Here is a 24138-nt window from a genome sequence, read left to right on the forward strand (position 1 = left end):
GGACTAACTTCTTACATTGTAGACATCGCCATGAAATTATTATGACGTTTCAGTCTTTCTTCACAACATGGGATCAAGCATAAGCTTAATTGCTGAACTTCCTGTGGCCCAATTTCTACTGACGTGGCACTGCTCACTCCGTTTTAACTACTGCTCCTCCTCTGGGTGATAAACGGAATTGTACATGAATGGTATTGACAGAATTTAGGGAATCTCTTTGAAGCATGGGAAGTTGGTGTTTCCTCTTGGAATTCTTGGTTTCATTAATAAAATGATTTAAGAATGGAGTCAAATGGAAACTGAAGGACAGTGTATTTGATTTTAAGAAATCCCCCAGGGCAGGCAATGTGTAAATCTCAGCAGCTGCCCAGAGGAGGAGAAAAGGAGAGAAAGGGAAGTGGGGAAGCCATGTTGTTTGAGTTAAACTGGCACAGAAGTCAGCGACATGGCAACAGGCAGGGGCTTTAGAGAAAGATCAAAGACTTCATAAAGGGATGAAGAAAAAGAAAAGTTACATTTTTCTGAGTAATTCAGAAAAGATGGCAGACTTTTAAACCAGCAGAGCTGTGCTCTTAAAGAGACTCTGTTAGAGGCAGGTCCTCTGAGAAGGAAAAATGCACCGTCTTATTAAAAGACTAAATATTTTTCTTCTTTTTAGCCTAGTTTAAAATCAATCTGTCATCCTGGGAGTGGTCCGTTAGCCAGGTGATTACCCTGATCCAACTGGATATTAGGTCTCTACCCAGGCCAGAGATTCTATTCATGTGACAAGGTTTTCCTTGTGGACTTATCACTGCCACTCTAAAATTGAGACGCGTGGAATTCAGTTATCTCTTAAAATCAGAGGCTGGGGGTGGAGGTGATATCAAGCAAACATCACTTCATGGAGGCTTATACAAAACAAACACGGCTTCAAAGAATACTTCAGAAATTTGGACAGAAACTTTTTTTTGCTTCGATTTATGTAGTGCTAGGAATCAAATCCATGACCTCACCCAAAAAAGCAAACACTACCATTGAGCTACAACCTGACTCTGAACTCATTGTTTATTCTAGTATATAGAGAATCGGATGTTTTTGTTATAATTTTCTTTCCTTCCCATAATTTACGGTAAATATGCCTGATGCCTAACTCTCTGCCAGGAAGTAAAAGCAGTTTCTTAAAAAATAAATATTTACAGCTAGAAATTAAAGCACTTGTTGTAGATAAGATCAGTTTGATCTTGAAGGATGGTCTACCACAAGATAAAACATTTCAAAACACCATAAAACAAACAAACAAGCAAACGCCTTAGGGCTGGCAAGATGGCTCCGTGGGGAAAGGCACCTGTCACTGAGCCTGCAACTCCAGTTCAATCCATAGGACCCACACACTAGGAAAAAACTATCACAGGTTGTCCTCTAAGCCACACCACACCTAACACATACATAAGTTTAACTTTTAAAAGGTCAACTTACATTGCTGAATTGCAAGGATTAACACAATCCAAACAATAATCCTATTGGAAATGAAAGAGCAGGAAAGGGAAAAAAGGTTGGCAGGGGGACAATAAGCTTATTTTATACTGTTTATATTTTTAGACTGTTTTCAATCATGTACAAGGCTTGTCACACAGGTGTAGTCATTTCTAATTTACATCGAATGCATCCAAGTCACCAAACTGATTCATAACAAAAACTTGCACACAGCCAATTATCCTATTGAAGGCAATCATAAAGCTTAAGAGCCATTTCCCATCTTGAAGGGAAGGGAAAAACTCCCACTAAACTACACAGTCACATGGAGCTTTCTGAACATAAAAATAAAAATTCCTGAATCTTTTTGTTGCTGCAAAATTTTGTGTTCACAAAGCATGTGGTATACTGAGAGTACTGAAGAGTACTTCAAAGGTGCCTAAGGAGAGTTGTAAACAGTTCATTCACTATGACTAAGTTAAAAAGAAAGCAAAAATAGCACATAAGACTACATCTAAAAATAAAGACTAATGATAAAAATAATATTTTTCTGATGTGATAGTCATTAAACAAAACTATACAAATATTATTTTAAATAAAAGAAAAATACAAGGATATAATTAGAACAATTCTATAAGAGCATTAAAAAAAACCTCCCAGAAATATACCTGGAAAATAGCTAGTTTTAGGTCCTTAAAATTTTGGTTCTATATCCGTCTGGCTTCTAGGCAGATCTCTAAAAATAGACTAGTTAGGAAATCACATTCTGTTAGTAGCACATATTTTACTGACTGGTGAGGGAAAAGAGGTTTGAAATCTGTGGATTCACCTGATACATAACCTGTAAAACTCATCTGATGAGGGGGAAAACAACTCCCAGATATGATATGGTGATAACAGAAATGTACCTATAAAAGACCCCCATCACCCCTCCCCCCAAAACACAAGAAAAATAAAACCGACTCCTTAATAATGAAGTAATCAAACTATTAAATGGATATCAGAAATATACACCTATTTTGTGTTGTTACAGCTTGGATCTGAGTGTTCTCCATAGTCTCATACGTAACAGCTTGCTTTTCCAGCCTGTGGTACTATTGCTGAGAGGTAATACCTAGGAGACAGCAGTTAGGTCCACTGGGACATGCCTTTGAAAGGATATAAAGAAAGAAAAAAGAAAAAGAAGGAAAAAAGGATATAAAGACTGAATCCATTCTTTTCTTTCACTGCTTCCCAGCTCCTATGAGGCAGTCTCCTCTGTCAGCTTTATTTATTCACTTTACATCCTAATCAAAGCCTCCCTCCTGTCCTCCCAATTACACATATATACCCCTCCTCCTTCCTGCCCTCTCCTTCTCTTCAGAGAAGGGGAGATCACCCGTGGGTACCAACCCATCCTGGCACATTAAGTTGCTGCAGGACTCGGAGCATCCTCTATCACTGAGGCCAGACACAGCAGCCCAGTTAGGGGAACAGGATCCAAAGGCAGGCAACAGAGTCAGAGAAAGCCTCTGCTCCAGTTGCTGAAGGACATGAAGAGCACACTGCTGCTCTGCTACATGTTCACAGGGCCTAGGACCAGTCCACGCATGCTCTTTGATTGGTGGTTTAGTCTCTGTAAGGTCCTATGGGCCCAGGTTAGTTGACGCTGTAGGTCTTAAGTAGTCCTTGACCCCTCCGGCTCCCTCAATCATTCCCCAACTCTTACATATGACTCCCTGAGCTCTGTCTAATGTTTGGCCGTGGGTCTCTGCATCTGTTTCCAAGAGCTGCTGGGTGAGGCTTATTAGAGAAGTTACACTACGTTCCTGCTACAAGCCTAGCAAAATGACATTAACAGTGTCAGGGTTCTCTCCCATGAGATGGCTCACAAGTAGAGCCAGTCTTTGGTTGGCATTCCCTCAATCCTCGCTCCATCCTTGTCCCTGAACACCTTGTAGGAAGGACAAATTTTGGGTCGAAGGTTTTGTGGGTGTGTTGGTATTCTTACCCCTACACTAGAAGTCCTGCCTGGCTACAGTAGGTGGCCACTTCAGATTCTATATCCCCCGCTTCTAGGAGTTTCAGCTAGGGTGCTGCCCATAGACATCCTGGGGCCTCCCCTATCCCAGGTCTCTGGCAAATCCCAGAAATGGCCCCAATTCAGATTTTGATTTCTATCTCTCTCCCCGAGTCCTCTCTCCTCTCCCCTGCTCTCCCTGCTCCTAATCTCCATCTCTGCTCCCCTCCCCATCCCTTCTCCATCTACCTCCAATGCCAATTTTATTTCCCTTTCTGAGTGAGCTTCCTCCCTAGCGCCCTCATTGTTACTTAGCTTCTTCGGGACTGTGAATTATAGCGCGTTTATCCTGGCTAAAATCCGCTTACAAGTGAGTACACGCCATGTGCATCTTTCTGGGTCTGGGTGACCTCACTCAGGATGATATTTTCCAGTTCCATCCATTTGCCTGCAAATTGCATGATTTCCTTGTTTTTAATAGCTGAGTAGTATTCCATTGTGTAAATATATCACACCTTCTTTCCAGTTTCTGGCTATTACGAATAAAGCTGCTATGAACATAGTTGAGCAAATGTCCTTGTATGGTGGAACATCTTTTGGCTATATGCCCAGGAGTGCTGTAGCTGGGTCTTGAGGTAGTATTTAACAGAGGCTCTGCTATCTCTGTGCACAAAACTTGGAGACCACATAAATGTTGAGAGTATTATGTGATCCAGAGCATGTAACGGTTTTCAGCTGTGCTAAGGCAGTTAGTTGCCTGAGGCCAGTAACATATGGATCATACATAAGAAAATAAAGAAAACAAGTACAATCTGGAAATTCATTTGGCCTCTCCAATCTGAATGTCCACCTTTAATTCCTACTAAGAGAACTGTAAAGCATAGCAAAGGGTGGCAATGAGAAGCCAAAGTGTCTCAGGAGGGGTTGGAGGATGGTGCGGGCTGCTACTCCAGCTAAAAGTCTAGCAGGGTGCTCCCTGTGTTTTCTCTGTAGAAACAGAAACCCTCCTTTCCTGCAGCTGTTCTCCTGGACACCTACTCATTTGTTCTGAAATGGTGCGGGCACTACTCTGCATCTGCACACACTCCTCAGCAGCTGCAAGGCAAACCTGGTGAGATACAATGAACTGGAACAATAACTCTTGCTGAGACCCTTCTGAGTTTACAACCCCCAAAGGAGGTCTTCCCTAATGACAAGAAAAGGATCAGAAGGAGTTTTAAAAACAGGATTAGAACTATCCACAATCTTTTAAACACTTATGACCTACTAGTCCCTCTGGTTTCTACAAGAATCTGCACTTTGAAATAATGATTCACTATGTTATAGGCAGAGACAAAAGCCTAAAATACAAAAAGGCTAATTTTAAATAGGGCCTTAGAAAACAGCTGTGTCAATAGACAAAAGGCATATCTGGAAGAAAAAAAAAATCAGCTGTTTTTTTTTTTTTTTCTTTAAAACAGAATCAAGATTTTCCAGGGAAGCCACACACAACCCTGTAAGCAGGTCAGCCTCTGTAGATCTTCACCTTTTTTTCTTTTTTCCTACAAATCAAATTCCCAGTATCACTCCCAACTCCACAGTAGTTCACCACCTACAAGCACTTCTATCTCTATACCCCAATCTCTGGCAAATCATACACATGTTCTCCAACCTTCCTTCCTACTCATCCCATTGTCCCAGGCCCCAAGTCCAGTAATCATTTTCTGGAGAACCCTGCCAGAGAAGCAAGTAGGCTAGGAAAGCAGGTAGGAGAGCATTAGATTTATTTTCACTCTCCATCCTCTCCTCCAAATCCAACCCCCAGTCGCATCCCCAGCTCTTTAGCAGGCTACCTGCTGTGGCCTCTCCTCACTCTCTATTCCCATTCCCAAAGGAGTAAGCAAATCCTGGAACACATTGCTGTCTTTGCTCCTGTGAACCTCCTAACCGCAGCCCCCAGCCCCATTCCTAAATGTCAGTTCCCAGTGCCTAGAAACACATTTTACCTGGAACCCTCAGGGGCCACACCTGGCAGGACACCAGAAGCATTCCCTACCAGGTACCACGCAGCCATCACCCTCTCTTGAAAAACGAGAAAGGGCAACAGAAGGCCCCCAAAACCAAAAACTAAAACAAACAAGCAACAAAACAAACAACAACAAAAAACAAACCCACCTCTTTTTACCTAAATATACCAATGTAATTGTTTAAGTTTAGTGCATTGCCTCATTGATTCTCCCAAACAGTGCCATGAAACGGGTACTAGCACCATTACTCCACGTGGAAGCAGGGACATGGGGTCTTTCAAAATGTGCAGGAGTTCAAAGTCAGCCAGTCTAGTTCTAGCGATACCCGCCCCTGCAACCTCTTAGCTCTTCTGGAACAAAAGAATTCAGCGGAAGGACTCAAATACTTCATTAAGTCAGACTCTGTAGCTGTGGCACTGTATTTCTTATACACTTGTCAGTTTAGCTACTAAAAAGACAAAACTATCCTCAAGCATCTTCAAACACTTTAGTGTTCCTACTCTCCAAGTAACTGTCATGCTAACAGACAGCTCTCTGATAGAGAACATTCTCAATGTAATTATCAACAAAATCTTAAGCTTTTGAGTACATACATCCTTTAACACTGTCTCATTCAAAGTCCCAGTAGGGGCAAAAAGCCCTTATTCCAATAAGAATGGAATATGAAAGGGGGGAGGTAGCATGCACATCATTCTCAAGCTCATTTCATTACTCCACAATTCATAATGAGATTCTTTCTACTTTTCACCTTCATTAATATAGCGATTTCCACTTATACCCCTTCATCTTATATGAATTACTGATTTCACTGTATATTTTGTCTTTGCTATAAAATGCCCTAAGATTTTTTCTGTTTTTCGAAAGATTATCATGGGAAGTCATGATGCCTACTTAATAGAATACGTCTCCTTCAGGTCTAGTAAGCACAGCTACTATAGGTGACAAGTAAGCGCTCGAGAGCCACAGGAATTAAGCAAATTTAACTCCCTGACCTGTCTAGAGGGCTGATACAGTACTATTGCAACTTACTTGGGATCGGTGCTACACAACCTGGATTTGGATAAAACTAAAGCACATCTAAACTTTCTTACAAGGCAGCTGTATATTTTGAACTAATCTCATGAAAGATGTCTGGGTTAAACAAAATGCACAGGAAATGAATGCATCAAATGTGTCTAAGTTTTATTCTTGGGGGGCATAGAGAGCAATCATTTAACTTCTTAGGTAGCATGTTTATGAAAGGAATTCAAGATTCTTTATGGTGGGGCAGGGGAATGATTCAGAGCGCAAAAGAAGTTGTTCAAAGTACAATATGCTTAGAAAAATAAAAGCTTTCTGGGAAGGAACATCAGTATAATGTCATAGAACAAAAGTAATCATAAACTAGGGAGAAGACCCATCCTACAGTAAATATTCCTCTGTAAAGGGGTCTCCTATGGTCAGCAGGGTTTCTTAGCAACAAAAACACAACTATGAACTATCAGGTATAATGAATCTGAAGATGTGAAGTTGACAGGAGAATGAAAGGGAAGTTCTAACTTTTATTCTTGAATTCTTGTAGAGATCGAGACAATCATTCTTTAAAAATATGCTATTCAGGAACAAAATGTCAAATTTTCCTAAAATCTGACCTCTAGACAATAAGCCATTCTCTCTAATTGTTCTTACAATATACAAAAGCCCTTTAATAAAAATGTTACTTATTCCAAATTTAAGCATCAAAAAAAAAAATGTTAATACAAAATATCAATGCTAAAACTTTTGCTAACTCTCCAACAAATCATGAGAGAATTGTAAAGCACTGTGCATTTAGGATGATTTAACTATGAATTATGTTCATGATGTTTATCTTATAAAGAATTTTTTAAAGATTTCATTTCAGTCATCCATCTGAGCTGTAGCTCTTATTTGCAAGTCAAAGCATAGCCCAGGTTTAATAAAGACATTCTTTTAAGTTTTTATAAGGCATTATACTATGAGAGAAAAAAAATGGGAGGAATGGGAAAATGAAAATGAATGGGAATGACAATGGCTGCCAAGAGAAAGAAAAGTGGGAGGAAAGGGACTCATACATATTAGCATCTATATTTAAGAAAAGATTTGGATTGTCATTAAAAAGATGACAGTTAGAAATATTGCTAATATTTCATTAAATTCACACAGATACAAACACACACAGAGGGAGACCAAGTACCACTGTAGTGAAAGTTTTTGTTTCTTTCATGTGTTTTTTTGTTTTGGTCCCAAATGTGGGATGTGAAAGTGTTTTTATTTCATTATCAATTGGAAAACAAAATCGGGAGAGAGCACATGGTCTTGGTCAGCTAAAAACAGACACATGAGAGGGCATGTGATGTTTTGCTGGAAGCTGTCTCATGTGAACTCTGAGAGGGGATAAACAGAAGCCTACGAACATGAAGACAATACTCTCTGCATTGCTACTCCTTGTAAGGTGCATATCACTTTGCTGGTCTTCGTTTTTCTGCACTTCACTTCTTGGAGAGAAATGCTCCAGAGCAGAGAAGTTCTTATGGCACTCCTGTGGAGTCTTGTTGCTTTGGCTGACTCATTCTAACTTGATTCAGTGGTGTCTTACTGTTTCTGCTGAATCGTGTGTGTCACTGCTGTTGATTTGTGTTGCTCTTTGGTGTTAGCTATTTGACTGGACTACTGGTATTCAGACAACAAGAAAGAGTGGACTTGTCCCAAGGAACTACGTTTAAAAATGTCCACAACCCCCTTTTCCTAATCACCTTCTTTCTCCCCTACCTCTGGTCAGTGGGTTGGGAGAGAGGTAGAAGCATTTAAGGACCCTAAATAAAGTAGGTTTTTGGAAAATCTAAGACTACATATCACAATTAACTCAGTTCTTCTAAAAGAAACACAATCGTAATAGTGTCAGGAATAACAGAAGTCAGCTGAGAAGCGAGTACACTGAAGCAAAATAGACTTGTTTGCTATCAAAACAAGTCTGTTTTAGAAACCAAAGCCTTCTAAACTCAAGGAGAATATCATCTCATCATGTTCACAGTTTTATAAAACTCAACATAATTTTTACATGCTACATCTCTACTTTTTTACCCCTACACTAACTTCTAAGAGTGCTGATTTTAAAGGAATGAGGGATGTTATGTATTTCATTCTTACTCCTCTATTTGTTTTCATCTCAATAAGCCCAACAGTGAAGAAATGGCTTGTTCCACGGGCAATGAAATAGGACACAATCGTCTTAAAGAATATTCAGTGCAAATAACTACTTAATGAATAAATCATTTATATGAACTTAAGTTGGCTTTGATTGCAATTAGTCACCAATCTCTTTTATTCATTTGTGATTTACCTTGTTGATATAACATTATACTAGTATTCTGTATCCACAGAAAACATTTGACAAGATGAGTTTCAAAGAACACAGAGTACAAACGAATGAATCAAAATAACCCAAAAGTGATTGTAATATCATAATGTCATTTTGGTAAATTACTGCTAACATGACAACCCCTCATGAACTTAAGATTATCAGTCCTACATGAAAACTTTTGATATACCTACAAGAGGGAGACATCCATGCAACCAACGCACTTCTTTGTTTTAATAACTTAAAAGACTGGTAAGGACGAAACTGATGAAACAAAAGTTGCAATTCATTCTAAGTTCTAGAAAAGTAGAGGAAAGGGCTATTTTCTTTCCTCTGTGCTACTATGACAAGAAAAGAGAGTACTAGAAAAAAATGAATGGAATATAATAAGACATTATATCAAAAGTCCCATCTTCTAACAACAGAAGCTTGTGTGTTTTGGACTTCTAAGCCCCACAGAGATCAAGGTGAGTGTTTGTACAGGTTAAATTAGAGTTATACAACTAAGTTGATACTAAAACCTGTGTTTGCCCAGGCTCCCATTTATTCTCCACAGTATTGTTTGTATGGCACTTTATGGTACCCTAAATAAAAATGGGAATTAACCACAGTGTGTAAAATCTTTTCTATGGGGTGGAAGCTTGCTCCAGCTTACAAAGACTGCCTAAAGGTAAATTTCTGTCTGTGTGCAGTAACAGCATTTCCTTTCCTCAGCCCTTTGCATCTCATTGGGTTTTACTCTTCTTTCTCCAAAGTTATACCTTCTAATAGACAATTCCCTGTAATTCTGAAATTATTGCTTTTCACAATAAAATCAAGTAAATTAAACAAACACTGTTTCCTTCACTGAAACACTGAACACTTCCTATTTGCTGGGTATCAGCCTATGGGCATAGACAGACCGAACAGAGGTTCCCATGATAGTGCAAGTAAGTCAAACAACAACACCAGGGCATTTTCGGGTAAGGATAAATAGAAAGAAGGAAAAGAAAATTAGGTTAAAAATTCAGGGGAGGAAAAGGTCAGTATTTCATTAGGAGGTGATTAGGAAAGACTCGCTAGTAAAGTAGCATTCTTAGCAGAAATCCAGATTTAGGAAGTGTTCACATAGCAACCTGGCAGTACACCAGGGCAAGGGCCAGATCAGCTTGTTGTTCATGAGAAATAATCACAAAACCTGAAGTTAAGGTATATTAATCGGCAAAACAGAGGAATCTGAACTATACAGAACTTTGCAGCTATTACTATGATTAAGTTGAGGAAGCCCTTTGTTAGGATGTAAACAGAAGGATAATATAGTGTAACTTATAATTGTTTGTTCTCACTTCTATATTAAAGGAAGAGAAAAGAGAGTTCTATGAATAGACTAGAAGGTTCTTAAAAATTAAAGGCCTATGTTTAAAGATGATGGTGACTTGGAACACAGTGAATAGCAATAAAGACATTGAAAATTGGACGGTGTACATAAATTTTAATGTTTTATTTTTAGATAATTTTAATAATTTGCAGATATGTAATTACCATACACCAAGTGCCTTTCTTATGGCTAATATTTTATGGCATATTTAGCATAGTATATTACTATTAACTAATAATAACTTCAGACTTATATCTGAGCTATATCAAATTTCTAATTTTTAAGGTAAAATGAATAGCACTTACTGAAATAAGCTCTGATAGAGTATCAAAGAGAGAAGTCAACAGTATTTCTAAGATTCCTGTTCAGCTAATGAAAGGCTAGATGTATCATTTCCTGGGATAACAAAGATCATGGCAATAACATATTTGGGGCACAAAGATATGACACTTGTGTTTAGATATATTGAGATTCTCACTAAAAACCAAAACAGAGATGTCAAATAGGCAACTGGCTATATGAATACAGTTTTCAAAGGAGTCCAGCCAGATGTGTCCAACATGTGCACCATAAGCCACAGAGACCCTATGGGAGCTATAATTTTAGTTCAACACATTCAGTGCCATGTCACAGTACTAAAATGCCCATTAGATAAGTACTTATTGGTTTGAATGATTTACTAAAATAGAATTACAAGGATCTGACACAATAACATAAGCATACAAACACTGAATATGACTTCCATTTTTCTAAACAGGGAAAAATAATGACAGGATTTTTTAAATTTTAGCTTTCTAATTATATACATATTAATATGTCCACACTCTACCAGAATTCTCTATTGTCAAAATGCCTGTAAAAATATTTTAACAGGTTTAGCACATTTCATAAAAAGCATAATTTTAGAATAAGATAACTACCAAACTTTTCTTAATAAAAAAAATCTTTTGGCAAAATTTCAGAATATCAAACAAGAATAAAACTGAAATTTTTGTGATCTGTAAATACATTTAAACACACATTTTTTTTTCCATTCTTCTTTTTTATATTGATGATCCACAGTCTGTTCAGACTGAAATTTAGGGTAGTGTTTATACATGAAGTGACCTTCAGTAGGGTAGCAGACCCCCAAAATAAATGCTAATAAAAACTTTCTCAATAAAAATACGTGATAAAATATGTCAAACAGGAAGGTTCAAGAACATTAAACATAGGTTATTCTAAAAATTCCTTTGACATTTAAATATTAGTATTTTCATATTTGAACATTAAACAATAGAAGAAAAATGTTTTCCCAATTCAGCTCATTCACTGGGAGGAACTGAACTGGGAAAGAATTTTTCACTGTTTAATGTTCACATGTTCATAAAGTTCAAGAAACCATTATGCTCCTGGGTATATACCCCAAGAAATCATGGTCAACATACAATAGAGATAATTGTGTAATGCATGTTTATTTAAGCACTATTTTTAACAGCCAAGTTACAGAATTAAATTAAGTATCCGTTAATAAATGACTAGGTAAAGAAAGCGTGATAGAAGTAGCGAAATTTTATACATCCACAAAAGTATGAAATTATGCCAGGTATAAAAATGAATGAAACTGGAGATCATGTTAAGTGAGGTAAGCCAGGCTCATAAAGGCAAATTTCCTTCATTATACTGTGAGTTCCTCAAAACAGGTTTAATGCTACCTTGCCATTACCAGAAACTAACACATCTTAGGCACTTCAAGACCTACAGAATAAAAAGATGAATCCTATTAGGATCATCCCACTTCTTGGCACCTAGTAACCTCTATTAGTCATCAAAGTATTTAGCTTTGTCTCCTGTCATCTCTTGCATGGCAGTAAAATTTGATATATTCTATATTCTCAAAAATATTGTATTCTCCAAAAATCCTTAGAAAGTCAAATAAATGCTCTAACTGTGATAATTATAGTTTTCTTCTGCATTCTAACTGCTGTTGAAAATGCTATATAAAATATGCCTGCAAATGTTACACAGAATGGGTTGAAAGAACATAGAAGTGATGATGAATAGTTTATTATCTAGAAGAAAAGAAAAATATTGGAATTGTAAACCTGAAAGGAAGGCTACAAGACCTCTATCTAATCTAGAACACCCTAGCCATAGCAGTTATGAGATTTAGTCCATGCCATAGTGACCTTTTGCCAGCACCAAAAACAGAGACCAGAATCTTAGACCATTAGATCCACTAGGTTAGCATCAGTTTTACATAAACTACCAAGAGTATTTTCCCAGTGTATTTACTCTCAGGGCTTTCTTTTTCCTCTAACGATGAGCTGACCATACAAGATTCACATATTCTCAACACGGAAAGGTCAAAATGTGATTGTTCTTGTATTTTCCAAAACGTTGAGCAATTTTTTCTCATTGCTTATATTGGTTTTGCATGCTGTTTTAAAGTTTGCAGCATAAGAATACGAGATGCTGGCCTGCATGCAATCAAGTACTGTGAGACACAACTAGAACTGGAGATGCTGAGCTTTAACTGATGCAAGAGAGTGTACCTACCTTCACAGAGAGTAACTGCTATGGAAGCCTAAGCCTAACCAAAATGGGCTTCTCACCTCAGGACTTTAAAGTGCCTCAGGTTATAAGGTAAAGAATGTACAAAGAAGAAAACTTGGACTTAGATCTCTGGCTTTTAGTGGGGTAGGTTGTAGTACCTTAATTGTATACATGCATGCTGCATAGGTGCATGCTAACAAACCTTCCACCCAAATATTAGATGGGAGAGAAAAAGGAAGGAAGGTGCTGAATGTCTGTAGCTGAAGCACCTTTAAGCTATTTAGTGACAACACATTCCAGCGTTGATTTTGGGTATCTGAGACCAAGTTTAACTTAAAGGACACATATAATACTGCTGATAGTAATAATACAAAATTTTAAAACGGATTCACAGCTTACTACATAGATGTATAATCCTCATGAGAGCTCTGGAAGGCTGACAATGCAGGCTACATCACTGCTGCTGTAGAAGAGGAAACTAGAGTTCAGAAGATATATCCTAGGCCACAAGCTTACAGGCCAGAAATGAACTTCCAAACCGCTTGCTCTTCTGAGAGCAACTTAGGAGCCTGGCAGTTATTGATTAAGAGAGACCCATAACCTATCACCTGATGATTACAATGGAGAAGAACTCACACTGTGGGCATTCTAATCCATTCTGATGTTTCCCCTTTTGCTTAGAGAATATTTGCTCCTCTTTCATTCTGTTTTTCCAAAGGAGCACTACAAAACATCAAGTAGCAGCTGTATGGACAAAAGCAAAAAATTTAGGGGAAGGTGGACTTTTGGAAACAAAGGGTCAATAGTAGTTATGTTTACAGTGTAGACACCAATGCTTCTTAAAAAATTAGTGGGGCTGATGTATTCTTAAAATATACTTTCTTGCTTTGTTTCCAAAGACAATTGTATTACTATAAATAAAGATGGACTTGTAACTGTGTATTTCCAATGTAAAAGAAATAGGATGTCTTTATGAAGTAAAAATGAAAGATGCCTGTAATACAGGGGACCATGATACACACAGGCCAAATCTAGATGGGTAAAATAAAACAATCAATCCTAAACCTACTAGTAACCATGGTCTAGTTCAAAACAGAAAAGCAGTACCATTTTTGATACAGAAACTTTAATGCCGTGCATTTACTGTTTTGTAGCATTTTCTAAGCTACAGACCCACAACAATGTTCATTTTCTTGTTTGAGACTAATAATTGTATAGATTTTAGGAGGTGAATCATCACATGGGGATCTTAAAATTATATATTCAAAGAATATAAATTACTAACTTTCAGAACTTTCATTTAAGCCCTTAATTTAGGGGTTAGAGCTCTTATTCCTTATAAGAATTATTCATTATATCCTATATTCAAGAATCTCCAAACAAACATCTGAACTGAAAGTAATTTTAGAAATCTAACCTACCTCTTTATTTTCAATTTAAAAAATCCTAATTAAAGTATGCTGTACGTGATGGTTAATATTGATTATCACCATAGAAACAAATTTCTAGGCATAGCTACCAGAAATTCTCTAGATTGGGTTAGCTGAAGTAAGAAAGCCTACCCTAAATGTGGGTGGTACCATCAATGAGTTAGGGTCCAGAACTGAATAAAAATACAGAAAGCAAGCTAAGTATGAACGTTTCACTTCTCTTTCTTGACTGAAGAAAAACACAGTGTGCCCAGCTGTCTCAAACTCCTGCTACCATGGCTTGCTTCCTCGCCGTGAAGGACTGCACTCTCAAACTCTGAGTCAAAATAAACCCCTGCCATCCTAAGGTGCTCTTTGCAGGGATTTTGCTGAGACGATGAGAAAGGTGATGAGCATACTGTACACTTAGGAACATGAACAAATCACAGGCACATATCCTGATAAGTGCTCACAACCACATAACTAACCAAACCATGAATCGGAACTCAAGGTCCCTGGAAATCTCCCATGTTTGTTTTCCCTTTCTCAGTGGTATTCCCACCCCCTTAAAAACCACTCCTGTGTCCTAACTCTAACCCCAAATGTAACTTTTGCTTCAAGAAAGACTTTACATAAATAGAGTATCATACATTAATTTTCTACTTGGCTTATTTTATTCAATTTATATTTGTGAAATTTGTTCCTCTTACTCTATATAGCAATAACAGATTTGTAATACTGCAGTGTACGAGTAACTGCAATTCATCTACTTTATAATTTGGGTAATTCCCAATGTTTGATGGTTATAACTAGTGTTGCTATGTGAACAGTATTTGGCATAAGCATGTTTGGTTACATACCTTGACAGGAAGTGTGGCATACCGCATATGAAAATATTCACCATTGCAGATTACCAAGATTCCTCCAAAACATTGCATTAATAAGGAAAAGTAAAGCTTAGGGAACTAGAATGATTTTGCATATAACTCTTCAATAGTCCTCCTAAGCACCCTGCATCCTGCCCACGGCAATACAAGTAGGATTTGTTAAAGTAAAAATCTCAAGAGACAAAACACACAAGTAAGGCCAAAAGACTTTTGTTGAGCCTGAGACAGAAATCTGAGGACACTTTTATTCCGCCAATTAAATAAGATCTAATCCAAATCAGTTAACTAGCTTTTCTGAGTCAAACTTCTTTCAACAGTTAAATGGCTCTAATGCTTCCACCTATTTCATACACTTATTGCTCAGGGAGAATCTTGATGAAGGCATTCTGAAAGGCTGAAAGACTCCAGATGATGCTGCAGAGCATCTACATCTACACACCATCCAAACAAACTCAAGCGTTCTCTTGAAAAGAAATCAATCTTTAATCCTGTGATATAGCGATAATTTAAAAATGGAGAAGAAAAAAATCTTTCTGCATAAAACATTTTAGATATCCGGCAATATATTTTCCTCAAAGCAAGAAAATACAGCAAAGATAAATCATTTAATATTGATAATAATAATAACAGAAATAAAAATTTAGTTTCCAAGTAGTTTTACCTATAATTCCTTAGAAGGTTAAAAAGGAAAAACCTAACACAAACAAAGGACATATCAGACAGAAAAAAACAAATTGTTCTTAGTAATATTTTAGAGACGCGTGACTACTTGCAGGGAGAAATTATTCTAGTTACTTTCTTTGGAGCATTAGTTTATGGTCCTCTCCAACAAAAGTCTTTATGGCTTAATAGGAAGAAACAATAAAACTTTGCCACTCTACAGCCCACACGGAACAAAGCAAAGAGCAAAAACGTACGCCCAAAAGTCTTCCTTATCCACAAAACCTAGTGCCACTAATACAAGAAGTAGTACATACCATGAACAATCTTTTTTTCTGACTGACTGACTGACTGACTGACTGATTGATTTAGTGTATGAGTGCCCTATCTAAATACACACCTGCAGACCAGAAGAGGGAATAAGATACCATTATAGATGGTTGTGAGCCACCATGTGGTTGCTGGGAATTGAACTCAAGACCTCTGAATAGCAGACAGTGCTCTTAACCACTGACCCATCTCTCCAGCCCTATAAGTTAATTTTTTCCCCCCGAAACAAGGTTTCTCTGTGTAGTTTTGGCTGTCCTGGAGTCTTTTGTAGTCCAGGCTGGCCTCAAACTCACAGCTATATTCCTGCCTCTGCCTCCTTCAGTGGTGGGATTAAAGGCATGAGCCACCACACCCGGCTCACCATGAACTCTTGAGAATAGGAAATAACTTTCCCCTATCATCACCTCCAAAACCAAGAACAGATTTTCACAATCAGTGCAAAGATTATTCTTTGTTAGCTGTGTTCAACAATCTATTTTCTTTTCCAATTGACCCCTTCCTCCTTTAAAGAAAAAGGCAGAACCCTGTCTGCTTTAGAAAAAGCATCAGCATGCTCCCCAAACCCCTGTCTTTTCCTCCTTTCTGAGACTATCTATGTTGGATTCTAACTATTAGGAATACAGCTGCTCTGACTTACAAATCACATAACAATGAGTTTCGTACTGAATACTAAAAACTATTCTTGCATTTTAAGCTCTGTCTATAAACTCCAACTCAAGTATACTCGGGTGTCATTTATGACATTATGTGACTGTTTCTGGCCGGAGAGAATATTCTGTAGCTCTCTATTAGGTCCATTTGATTTATGATATAGTTTATTTTATTTTCTTATTGAGTTTGGATTTGGATTACCTATCTATAAAAATAGGAGCGGGAAAATGAAGTCACCCACTATTACTGTATCCAAAGCTATACCTTCTCTATCTGACCTTTTATGTGCTCATTAATATTTGTTTTATGAAATATCCACTATTTGGATCATACATAATATCATCTTGCTGAATTGTTCCCTTTATTAATTGTGGTTTTATCTCTAGAGTAATTTTTGCTTGAAATTTAATTTATCGGATACCAGAATAAGCCAGGCTAGCTCATTTTCAGTTTGTTTCCATTAGCATGACTCCTTGTTTTCTGCCCTTATACTCCATTTCTGTTGCTGGTTTCTGAGAGAAAGCAGATAGTTGGATCTAGTTTTATGATACAGGCAGCCAACAAATGTGTTTCGGCTGGAACAAAATCTTCTCCTGACAAGGAAGTCCCTCTCCTGAATGTCATGAAACAATCACACAGAAAAACATGAGGAGGAGGAGGAGAGAAGAGAGGTTTTCATCAAGGAGTTTGCATTCAAGATCAGCCCTAATGGAAAAACTTAATACTGGGCAGTAAAGTTGACATCCCCAACAGAAAGAAGATCAAAAGAGGATCACCAATCTATAGGAGAATTAATGAAAAAGAACCCAGAAGTAGGCCAATGAGTGAAAACAATTTCTTACAATTCAAACCATTATGAAAGACCAAGCACACAGCATCAATAAACATAAAAATAAACCAGACTGAGTAGTCTTCCCTCAAGACTCAAGAAAATTGGTTCCAAGACAAGATTCTTTCTTTCTTTCTTTCTTTCTTTCTTTCTTTCTTTCTTTCTTTCTTTCTTTCTTTCTTTATTTATTTATTTATTTATTTTTTACAATTTATTCACTTTTTATCCTAATTGTTGCCCCCTCTCGCATCTCCTCCTGGTCCCATCTTCCCTCTTTCTTCTCTCCTCTCCCCCTCCCCTATCCAATGAAAGGGGGAGTCCTCCTCCCCTATTATCTGACCATAGCCTATCAAGTCTCATCAGGACTGCCTGGATCCTGTTCCTCTGTGGGCTGGCACAGTCGTCCTGCCAGGTGCAAGTGATCAACAAGCAGGCAACCAAGTTCATATCAGAGACAGGCCCTGCTCCTCTTACTCAGAACCCACATGGAGACTGCCTAGGGGCTACATCTGAGCAGGGAGTCTATGTCTTCTCCATGCAAGACAAGATTCTTATCCATTCTCAATACCCAAACCTGAAGATGCCCAAATCCCTATACTGTAAATCACACCCGCGTTAAAATATCCAGTGCTATGTAAGTTGTAAGCAATTGCTACGTTCTTTTAAAAACAGCAATAATAGCAAAGGCTGAAGAGAAGGCTCAGTGGTCAAGAGTACTTGTTACTCTTCCAGGACCTGAGTTCAGGTCTCAGCACCCACATCAGGTGTCTCACAACCACTTAAAGCTCTAACTCCAGAGAGACCTGACCTACATAGGCGTTTGTACACATATGCACATATTCCCACAAAGCCACAAACAAGAACATATAATTACAAATAAAAATAAATTTTTAAAGCACTGCAAAGAAAAAGTCTGCACATGTTCATTACAAACTACATTTCTGGTCTATAGATGGATGACTCTATAGATATGGTTCCCACAAATACAAAGGCAGACTATACAAACAAATGTAAAAATATGAAGGAGATACAATAACAGGACTTTCTCATATCTCGAAATGAGAGCTTCTTAGTAAAACAAAATGGGCTTATTTTAATGCTGAACATGAAAAACTTATAAATACCAACTGTTTTCAAGAGTAAGACTTTTTTCTTAGGCTGTATTTATCAACTTCAGCCTCTATGACCCAGTTCCCAGGCCAGGACACTTCAACCTTGCAAGTTAAATATATGCAGATGATTTAGCAGTCAGCCTATACATTCTGGAGCCTTCATTTTCAGTTTTAAAGACAGAGTGATGGTCAACAGTGAGTGTAAGCAGTCTTTTCCTCTTATACTAGAGAGTAACTGCTTCCCACTTCAAAACTATAGCATGAGGCCACAGAGCAGGACTCTGCAGCCAGCCCTGAAGATACCTGATAAAACAGGGCCAGACGAAAGGGGAGGAGGTCCTCCCCAATCCGTGGACTTGGAAAGGGGCAGGGAGGAGCTGAGGGAGGGAGGGTGGGATTGGAAGGGAATAAGGGAGCGGGATACAGCTGGGATACAGAGTTAATAAAATGTAACTAAATAATAAAAAAAATTAAAAGAATAAATTCAACAAAATTGTAAAAAAAAAAAAAAAAACCTAGAGCATGAGTTATCATCATTGACTTGTTTTCTAAGTGCTATGCCCATATTGGGGATGGGAGTGAGAGAATGCAGTGGGCTTACTCAAGAGAGTCGTATCTTTGTTAATTGCCAAGAACAACACTCATGGCTGGTCAGGCATAGCACGTGTAGCATGATAAATGATATTCAGCATTTGGCCGTGGGTCTAGAAAATCGTTACAATTTAATGTCCTCAGTATACAGGAGCTGAAACCTTCTAAATGCTAAACATGCCAGATTAAAAATAACAGCTGCACATGCATGGTACTTATAATTTTACATATATATATGTATGTATATACACACACACATATATATATATATCTATTTCAGGGAAACTATACATGTTTATGGGACATACTGAAGCTTATGGAGTATTTTTATCTAGATCCTCAGAGGGAAGCAAAGTAACCAATGTTCTCACAGTAAGCTATTATCCAGTTACCCAACTGAGTACGAAATAGGCTATATTTCTAGCCTAAAATGACAGGTATGGAATTGTCAGGGTTGACCCACAAACTCAATTGTCTTCTGTATTTAATAGGAAAGGTGATCATAGGGTCAGGCAAAGTTCATACTGCAAGTTAGCTTAAAATTTTTAACTCTTTGTAAAGGAAACAAATGCAAAAGTACATAATAGGCTACAAGGGCTCAAATCAGAATGCCCTGATATAAAAAATGAACACAAAAAGTAAACCTATATGGAAAAATAGGGATTTAAATAAATTTCAATATTATAAAATATTGTCTTTATTTTCTATAAAGTTCTTTGTCAAATATGTTAACAAACCTGGTTTTTAAACAAGTACACAACAGTACATATATGAAGAATTTAAGCACACCCCCACACAACCCTGCTCACCTTTGTTTGTCTTTTGTTGGCTTCTCTTCTGGCTTCCCTTTCTTTCAGCCGTCTTTCCTACAAAAAGAGAAGGTGGATTAAAGGCACATGCACGTCTAGATATTAGGTGTTCAGTGGCACACACTCTTCAGTTTTACTTTGTAAACAAGATACCTACTATGGGACTGACTTTATTCAATTTTTTTATTTTGGTTTTTGGTTTCTTGAGACAGGTTTATCCTGGAATGTGCTCTGTAGACCAGGCTGGCTTTGAACTCACAGAACCCCATGCCTCTCCCTCACGAGTGCTGGGATAAATAAAGGTGTTCCCACCCCCTGCCAACAACTCTTAGTGATTAAATACAGGTCAGATGTGGAATCATATCAATTCCACAGCCACACCCGTTACAGTTTTAAGTTATTTACACTTTCTTGCTCAGTCTACAGGGAAAATAACAGAAGTACGCATTTAATAATACATAGCATATACACAAGTTATAAGTACAATAGCTGATACAGGAGTGGCGTACAATCAATGTCATCTACTAGGGAAAAAATAAGAAAAAGACAGTCATGGTTGTATTTCCATTGTCCTCAGTCTTCACATGGTTATTAGGAATGATATTTATTCTAAAGCAATGAAAGGTCATCCTTATGAAACATGGTATTTTATTAAATTGCTTTAAAATTTCACCATTAGTTTTCTACTGACCACAAAATACGTTAAAAAAAAATGAAGGAAAAAAAAAACACATACAGCATTAAAAGTTCAAAACAAAATGACTCAGCTAAAGTAAAAAGAACGGCATTTTATATTCACAAAAGCAGCACATTCATCTCCAAAAACCAAAAAGTCCATTCTCAACCCAAAATTTGTAGATAACAACTTACAATTTTTAATTTAGATAAATAACTAAGTCACTGTAACGGATGCAGTTTTCCTTTCATGTAATATGATGAATTTTAATCTTGTGTCACATTAAATTCTTTGTCAATATGAAAGTGAACAGGGCTCTATGCAGAGCACTTTTTTTTTTATCATCTGCTTTATATTCTTTCTTCAAGTATGTACTCATTTATAAGCAGGTATTAGCCATAAAATATAGGATAAACATACTAAAACCTACAGACCTTAAAAAAAAAAGGTATTTATCCATATTCTGATAATAAAATTCTATTATTTACCTTGAGAAGGCTTATACAATGATTTATGATAAGGGAAAACAAAAATGACAAAGTCTAAATAGATACTAAATACTAATTAATACCAAAAGGAAGTGTATAGAGCTTGTACATGCAATTTAAATTGCTTCTGATTGCATGACAAATGAAATCTACTAGAAAACAAGAACCTAGAAAACTAGATTCTAAGGGAAACTAGTAAGACCTCAAATTCAAATGGCTACTGGATATGTGTCATACCCCTAATGCCTATTATTACCTTATTCTGTTTCTGTAATTGATTACTCTTTTTCTTTTCTAATTTCTATACACAAATATAGATACACACACACATACATACATACATACACATATATATAACCAGTTGGGCCACTGTTCAATTATAAAAGAACATTCTAGATTATTTGGAAGTTCTAGAAATCAAAGAGAAAGGAAAAGGAGGGAAAGAGGAAATAAAAACCCAGTAAAATTCTGATTTGCATATTGATATGAGTTCACAATTAAAAACAGATTGATCTCATTTGTTGAAGATGCTTTCTTTTTTCATTGCATGGTTTTGGCTTCTTGTTCAAAAATCAAGTATCCGTAAGAGTGTGGGTTTATTTCTGGGTCTTCAATTCAATTCCATTGATCAACCTGTCTATTTTTGTGCAAACACCATGCAATTTTTATTACCATTTCTCTGTATCTCAACAATGGCTTTTTTGCACTGTCTATGGAGTTTTTCTGTATGTGCTAAAGAAAACAAAAATAAAATGTGTTTGAGGTATTTATAGATGATTTTAATAAAAGAAGAAAAATGCATAGTATAATTTTTGAAGGGAGTCAATCAATGCACTAATTCAGTTCAAATTCTATCCTTGAGCTGCAATGGTGACTCATGTCTGTAAACTCCACATAGCAAATAATACAGCCAGAGGGTAGGAAGTCCAAGCCAGCCTCCCTATGTACAGCCCATCTCAGCAAAGCAAATTCAACACACACACACACACACATACACACACACACACACACACACACACACACACACACACGGGGTACGTACGGGGAAATGTCACTGACTTGCTCCTCTGATAGGAATACAATGAACATCATTTTTTTTCCAAAGGGTTTAAAAAGAAAGGGGAAAAAGACAAAAAAACATCTTCTAAACACGTTATACAAAAACTTTTATACACTTGGTACCAGTTACTGATTTTCTTTCGCTAGCAGCAGACCAAAAGATAACACAATGAAGCAAAGTAATATTATTAAAGAAAAAAAACTGAAATAACTCATGCTATTTTGTTAGTTTGAGATCTGTCTTTAGCTTGCAGTATGTATCTGTAATTTTGTCTTTTCTAGCTCTCTAAATAATAGGACAACTTAATCTTATTACCTACCCCAAAATTATTATTAACCTAAAGACTAGCGTTAAATTAACAATATACGTAATGTATGTTTGATTATTCTACAATAATCAAAATGATTTAAGAGTTTTCTGCTTAACCTAATCTTAAAACTATAGCTACATCAGATATTCAATAACTATAGAGTACACAAAAAACTTAATTATACTTCCAAAAAATTTTTCTTTGCATATTACTACTATTATTTTCTTGCCAAAATAGCACAAAATTATCACAATGTTCTAAGCAATTGTTTATGTCACTTTAAAATAGTGTATCAGAACGTATAAGTCCCTTTCCCATTTTATAGGTGAAAAGATGGGCAATACAATCAGGTCACTGGACTAAAGGCATAATATAGTGAGTGGTGAGCCCGAGACTCTCCTGAGCCCGAGACTAATGTCACCTCCGGTATACTCCCAGGCCCCGCACTCCCTACTATCTTCCTTGTCATGTCATTGCAGGGTCTTCTCTTATCAGTAGGTACTAAAGGTATTGTCTTATTCATAATCAAGTCTTTTCATTTCAATGTTATTGTCTCCTGACAATATTTTATGTATTTAATTTTTTGTCAGGCACAGAGAAAAATAAACGGAAAATTTACAATTTAAGAACCAAACAAAATTTATTGCACTTATTCAATAACTTGCCTTCTCCTAGCAAGAAAGAGTATATAGTACCCAGGCACAGTGGCGCACGCCTGTAATCCCAGTACACTGGGAGGCAGGGGCAGGTGGCTCACTGTGAATTCAAGACCAGCCTGATCTATAATAAAGCGAGTCCAGGATAGCCAAGGCTACACAGAGACACCCTGTCTCAAGATAGACAGACAGACAGATAGATAAAAGTATATCAAAATAGAACTTCAAAGATATAAAGAAAACATTGATGTTTGCATCAGAAAAACCCTTTCACATAAACCGAGGCTCTCTATCTTTAGGCTTCTGATCAGGCCATATTAGCCATAACAGAAAAATATATACTGTCATCAAACTTCAAAATTAATCAATTACTGTTACTAGATGATATTCTGTCTTATTAATATTTTAGCTTACTTCTCAGGCTATGGTGGTGTGTACACCTTTGATCTCAGCACTTAGAAGGATCAGGGCTACACAGAGAAACCCTGTCTAAAAAAATTAGCTTACTTTTAATTATGTGTATATGAATATGTTGGGGTTGAGGGTAGGCACACATGTTAGTTCAGATGCCTGCAGGGACCAGAAGAGATTATCTGATACCCTGGAGCTAGAGTTACAAGTAACTGTGTATCACCTGATGTGAAGTACTGACAACAAAACTCACTATGAGCTCTTAACTGCTGAACCATCTCTCTGATCTCTAAATGGTATGTAAATATCAGGGCTGGAGCTGCAAAGGGGCTCAGCGAGTAAAAGTGCGCACTGTACAATCTTGACGACGTGAGTTCAATTCCCAGAATACACATAAAGGTGAAAGGATAGAACCTACTCCACAAAGTCATCCTCTGATCTAAACAAATATGCCACAGAGTAAGTGCTCCCCGGAACCTAACGTATCCATAAGAATGCATGCATGCATGCACACATAATAATGTCAGTAACTGAAATAAAACACAAGCT

The 24138-nt window shown here is 37.2% G+C and overlaps 1 protein-coding gene across 1 annotated transcript in view; it reads right to left on the reverse strand.

Moving 5' to 3' along the window:
* The window catches only part of Ddx10 (DEAD-box helicase 10), a 162360-nt gene that overhangs the window by 35674 nt on the left and 102548 nt on the right, over positions 1–24138 (reverse strand). The window contains exon 16 of the mRNA XM_055622403.1: positions 19989–20045. Within this exon, the coding sequence (XP_055478378.1) occupies positions 19989–20045 (57 nt within the window). The remainder of the gene's footprint in view (positions 1–19988; positions 20046–24138) is intronic.

Source organism: Psammomys obesus, unplaced genomic scaffold, assembly GCF_907164565.1.
Source record: "Psammomys obesus unplaced genomic scaffold, mPsaObe1.curated_primary_1811, whole genome shotgun sequence".
NCBI lineage: Eukaryota > Metazoa > Chordata > Mammalia > Rodentia > Muridae > Psammomys > Psammomys obesus.